General features: G+C 48.1%; 2 protein-coding genes across 3 annotated transcripts in view; one reads left to right on the forward strand and one right to left on the reverse strand.

The window, feature by feature from the left end:
• On the forward strand, positions 1–3,920 carry LOC123093992 (probable glucuronosyltransferase Os03g0107900). Its single transcript, XM_044516058.1, has 3 exons — positions 1–736; positions 1,153–1,397; positions 2,908–3,920. Exons 1-3 carry the CDS (start codon positions 149–151, stop codon positions 3,383–3,385), a joined length of 1,311 nt encoding a protein of 436 aa, XP_044371993.1. The 5' UTR covers positions 1–148; the 3' UTR covers positions 3,386–3,920.
• A 545-nt stretch (positions 3,921–4,465) lies between these two features.
• Positions 4,466–5,842, reverse strand: part of LOC123093993 (arsenate reductase 2.2) — a 2,826-nt gene continuing 1,449 nt past the window's right edge. For both annotated transcript variants that reach the window (XM_044516060.1, XM_044516059.1), the window contains exon 3: positions 4,466–4,844. In XM_044516060.1, the coding sequence (XP_044371995.1) occupies positions 4,674–4,844 (171 nt within the window). In that variant the 3' untranslated portion in view covers positions 4,466–4,673. The remainder of the gene's footprint in view (positions 4,845–5,842) is intronic.

Below are 5,842 nucleotides of genomic sequence, written 5' to 3' on the forward strand. Positions count from 1 at the left end.
CATCCAGCAAAGCCACTTACCAAAAACAAGGCGGGGGAGACGGACGGAAAACCGCGAGCTTTTTCCAGCTCGAGTCAACCCACCAAACCCACGCGCCGCGGTGTCTTTCCCCTCCCCTCCGCCGGAGCAAAGCATCTCCGCCACCGCCATGAGAGATCCGAAGCTCCCCCCGCCGGCGACGGCCCGGAGGCCGACGCCCGGCCTCGCCGGCACGCTCCGGAGGCACTCCGCGTGGCTGCTGCTCGCCTGGTTCGCGCTCTCCGTCTGCCTCTTCCTCTCCGCCGCCCCGCCCGCCGCCTCCCCGCTCCTCCGCCCCGCCGTCCTCCTCCGCAACACCAAGCCCCGCGCCCTCGCCGCCGCCGCCACAACCTCCAGGCCCCCCGTCCGGATCTACGTCTACGACCTCCCCGCCCGCTTCAACCGCGACTGGGCCGCCGCCGACCCGCGGTGCGCGCGCCACCTCTTCGCGGCCGAGGTCGCGCTGCACGACGCCCTGCTGGGCTGCCCCGCCGCCCGCGCCGACCGCCCCGAGGACGCCGACCTCTTCTTCGTGCCCGTCTACGTCTCCTGCAACTTCTCCACGGCCAACGGGCTCCCGTCCCTCTCGCACGCGCGCGGCCTGCTGGCCGACGCCGTCGCGCTCGTCCGCCGGGAGATGCCCTACTGGAACCGCTCCGCCGGCGCCGACCACGTCTTCGTCGCCTCCCACGACTTCGGCGCCTGCTTCCACCCCATGGTGAGCGCTGTCGCGTGCGGGTTAGGTGCGCTTCTTGCGTCCAAATGGGGGTTTCCAAGGTGGAGCCGTGGAAGCTAGCTGCTGCGTGTTCTTGGCTCCTAAATGGCATACCAGCTGCTCATGACAGTGAGCGGTCGGTCAGCGTTGATTCCTAATCGGAGCGACTCGAGTTCAATCAATAGCTCTTGCTGTGAAATTGACCAATTCCTAGCTTGATTATCAGAATTTCTCTTGTGCTGCGCCGTATGTCTGTCAGTATACTTATGGAAGCTACTCATCCAACCATTAAAATGCATGGTTGTTGTCATGATGGAGCTTAGTTCGGCTTGAATTTACTTCAATGCGGTTCCCCAACTCCTATAAGAGATTTAGGGGAGCTACTCAGATGCACTAACGTTCCGGTTTGTTATGAGCAGGAGGATGTGGCCGTTGCGGATGGCATACCGGAGTTCCTCAAGAAGTCGATCCTGCTACAGACATTCGGTGTGCACGGCCCTCACGTGTGCCAGGAGGCAGAGCATGTGGTTATCCCCCCACATGTGCCCCCGGAGGTGGCGCTCGAGCTACCGGAGCCGGAGAAGGCGCGAAGGGACATCTTTGCCTTCTTCCGGGGCAAGATGGAGGTCCACCCCAAGAATATCAGTGGCCGCTTCTACAGCAAGTAAGCATATGCCACACTTTTCTTAAGTTGCTTCATCTACCAATTATCCCAAAGAGTTAATTACACAAAACCACAACTTCAGGATATCTTATAACACTTTACCACAACATTTGAATTTTTTAACACAAAACCACAACTTCGCGACAACTTATAACACTTTACCACAACTTTTGAGTTTTTTAACACAAAACCACAACTGTTGGCCTAATTCTCAACATTGAGCCCAAATCTACCGGTCAACTTCTTTTAACAGCCAATCTGAATGATTGGGCCCACATGTCAGGCTCTAGGTGACAAGTTCCCTCCTATGTGGCGCTGACGGAATGTGTGTAACATAGCAGTGTGCATACAACATCGTCGTCTCTTCGACGACGCGTTCACCTGCAGCTTCTACGCCATCTACCCCGGAAAAGAAAAAAGATCCGCCGTCTTCACCGTCTTCGTCTGGCGCACTCCGTCCAACCATGTTGTCGTCTGGACAACCGCAGCTAGCACATGCACTATACCACGTCGTGCATAGACAAGGCTCTTGCCTTGTGCTCCACCGCCGTAGAGACGCGCTCGTCCTCCCCAGGACCTCTCTGTCTAGTTCGCGCGCCCCGCCCGACCATGCCATAGTCCGGACGGGCGCTGCCAGCACATCCGTGCCGCCACGTTGTGCACAATCAGGGCTGTCACCTCATGCTTAACGACCACTGCAACGTGTTCGTCCTCACTGATTACGACGTCGAGATCATTTTGGAACTCCGGCGCCAACGATAGTGACATGCGGATGCGGCTTTGTGACACTAGGAACCTCGCCATTGAGGACGCTTGGAGTGATCATCCTATGGCAGAATTTTGACCACCCCCAACAACTCCCAGCTCCCTGCTCAATGCGTCGGTGGAGTTTATAGCGCCGGTACGAGATGGCAAGAGAAGGAAATGGTAGGCCACATCGGAGATGCGCACATGCCACCTTTTTCCTGCTTAGTTCCTAATATGTGGGCCCAGTCAATCAAATTGTATATTAAAAGAAGTTGACTGATAGATTTGGGCTCAATGTTGAGAATTAGTTCAGAAGTTGTGGTTTTGTGTTACAAAAACTCAAAAGTTGTGATAAAGTGTTATAAGTTGACCTGAAGTTGTGGTTTTTTGTTAAAAAACTCAAAAGTTGTGGTAAAGTGTTATAAGTTACCCTGAAGTTGTGGTTTTGTGTAATTAACTCTATCCCAAAAGGAATAAGGGGACTGATTTTGAGATTTTCTAAGTTTCTGTCTCACTTTAGTAATGCCTTCTAAGAAATTCAATGCTATCTGATTGAATCATTTGTTCAATATATGTCCTCCATATACTCCCTGCAGAAAAAAAAACCTTTAGTTGCCTAAGTCTGGCAAGGTCTCACCCATAACTGTCAAAATTTCATCAATAGCTGTACATATAAGGCCAGTAGGATAACAAAGAGTAACTTAAATTTAACTGATCAGACCATACTTACAATTTACTGGTTCTTATCATTCCCTTGCAACAGGAAGGTGAGGACTGAGCTACTACAACGGTATGGTCGTAATAGCAAGTTCTACCTTAAGCGGAAGCGATACGATGACTACCGATCAGAGATGGCCCGTTCTCTGTTCTGCCTCTGCCCGCTGGGCTGGGCGCCGTGGAGCCCTCGGCTTGTGGAATCAGTCCTGCTCGGTTGCGTTCCTGTCATAATTGCCGATGATATACGCCTGCCATTCCCTTCTGTCCTCCGGTGGCAAGACATCTCATTACAGGTGGCCGAGAAGGATGTCGCCAGTCTCGAGACGGTGCTGGACCATGTTGTGGCAACAAACTTAAGTGTGATACAGAAGAACTTGTGGGATCCTGTGAAGCGGAAGGCGCTGGTGTTCAACCGGCCGTTGCAAGAGGGAGATGCCACATGGCAAGTCCTGAGGGAGCTTGAAGCTTTGCTAGACCGGTCTCAGAGAAGGAGAAGGAGCCGTGTCGGATCATCGAGGAGGTGAAGACCCGAGTGAAGCCAACCGCCAAGGATCTTTTGGTGGTTGCTGACATCTACTCTGCTGCAGCTGTGCAACAACAGCTGCAACTTACAATTCCTGCCAAGCCAACAAAATCACTTGTTGAGCATGAGCGCTGCCAGTGACATGGATTTTTCTCGCCGGAAGTTCAGAAGATCAGTTCCTGACATTCCATCCCAAATTTTGATGGTGAAGTGGACAGTTTGCGAGTCTGTGTATAGTGTACCAACAGAGGCAGTCATGGGCTGAAAAAGTGGCAATCTCTGTACAGGAAATTAATTTTATTCATTTATTAGGTGGTTCATGGGTGTTGTGAAGAGGCTGATATTGTACTGGAGATGAAAGAAGATTAAAGATTGTAGTATTGCAGAGGGATGTCTGTGAAGACGTTTCCTAGATGTACCTGTAGAGTTGTTCGGCTGTCATACTTCCATGTACCATATGTCCAATCTTGTTGTATAGAAAAGGGTGCTTCTGTTCCAGTTTTGTTCAGGAAAATGAAAAGGATGGCTTCAGTTTCTGTCACTTTCTGATAAAATCACCTTGGAGTTCAGTTCATGATCAAATTAGCTTTATTCTTTGCAAATTCCATTCATGTGGTTGCTTGAATTCAGCGCAAACAACATGAGGGGAAAAAGGATTATTCAAAAGTACCAACATAATTTGTTGTATTTCGACCCTCCTGTTTCTGCACTAGATTGGTTTCTATACTAGCAGAACCGATCATTCCATTTCTGCTGCCCTCAGATTGTTCTCAACTTAATTTATGCGAACCGTTAGCGTTGGGCGTGATGAACACTCGCCGATAGCACATCTACAATAGAAGAAATCAAAGTTACAAAGAAAATGCAACATAGCAGCAAAAAATATTTTCTGTCTGAATGACCTGATGTGCATGTGCCTTCCCCTAATCAAACTCATAGACTTTGTCAAATCAGCATAACATACAAATGGAAACTTCATTAGAAAATTCTAAATCCTAAACCTTCGAACAAGCATGCTTATTCAGGAGAACATAGAGATAGTAGAGCTTCAGCTCAAAGACAGGATGCAGATGCCCATAGGTGGAAGAGAAGCATTTTCAATAATTGCCAATAAGGTTTGCAGTTTACATGGCATATAGTGACTGTTATTCAATGTCTTTACTGGTCCACCCAACTGAGATATGCCATTTCAATGTGTGCTATAGAAGTAATCAACTATGAATGGCTAGCCTGTAATCCCCTGCAGTTGAAAAATGCATCATGTGTGTTTACATGAATTACTCAATACTTCAAGAGCATACACCCTTGCAAGGAGCATCCTTGCAGCGGCAAACAGCTTTCCCTGAAAGCTCCCATCCGTTGAATCCACGCTCGAGGACCGTGATGCTCTTCACCGCTGACTCTTCCTTGGCCTCTGATAAATAGTCCAGGAACATTCTTGCACAAGATGGACCGCGCACCTGCAGTTTGAATGGACGGTTACAAGAAGAACCAGAGGCGATAACCTAAAATCAGATTGGGAGGTAAAATTGTGATGAAAGAACACAAGCGACATACAGCGCTGCTGAATGTAGGAGCTAAATAAGCACAAAGTAACATAGCTGCTACCAAAGCCAAGCGTATTTACCAAGACAAACAACACAAATGACAGTTTATAGCTCTCGCTAGAAGATAAATCCAAGGTTTTTATTTAATATTATTTCTGAAGGGTCCATGGTTTATATTTGAAGGAGCCATTCAGACAAAACCTAAGCAAATAAAGATGTCCTGACCACAGGCCTAGAGAGCACACAAAGATTGCATGGGTATAGAAGAACACTGACCCTGATATCATACAATCATGAATACAAATAACATGTAGAACCACAAAAAGGAAACAATGGAAGTCCCTATGGTTACGGCGTCTGGAAAAGAAACTGTCTCACTGTCGATGTTCACGAAATCTTCAATGGTCTGATTCTAAAACATAACGTAAGACAGCTCCAATCACCTCAGGTCTGATTTTATGAAAACATAGCTGTCTTCCTGTTTTGTACACATAGATAAAACAGCTGCTACCAGAGCTAAGCATCTTTACCAAGGCAAACAGTACAAATTACAATTTATCAGTTCTATTATCTATAAAGTGAACCATATGAACTCAGAAAACGATCCCAGGGAACTAGCAGTAGAATTAAGCAATAGTCCTTGCTAGAAGATAAAGCAATGGTTTATATTAGAAGTACTGATTCAGACAAGGCCTAAGCATGGAAATATTCCTTACTGCTGCTTGGAGCCTTTGGAAGGAGCGCAATAACAATTACTTCAGACGTGTGTCACCCTCTATTCAGTCTTGGTTCAACAGATTCAAGGAAGACTTTGGCAATATTAGATATAGACTGTCTAGTGATAAGAGACATGTTGTCTCTTCCTTCTTGCAAAGTCTGCCTCAACATAGTTAGGGCTGAGTCTTTGTTCT

The sequence above is a fragment of the Triticum aestivum genome, chromosome 4B, assembly GCF_018294505.1.
Source record: "Triticum aestivum cultivar Chinese Spring chromosome 4B, IWGSC CS RefSeq v2.1, whole genome shotgun sequence".
NCBI lineage: Eukaryota > Viridiplantae > Streptophyta > Magnoliopsida > Poales > Poaceae > Triticum > Triticum aestivum.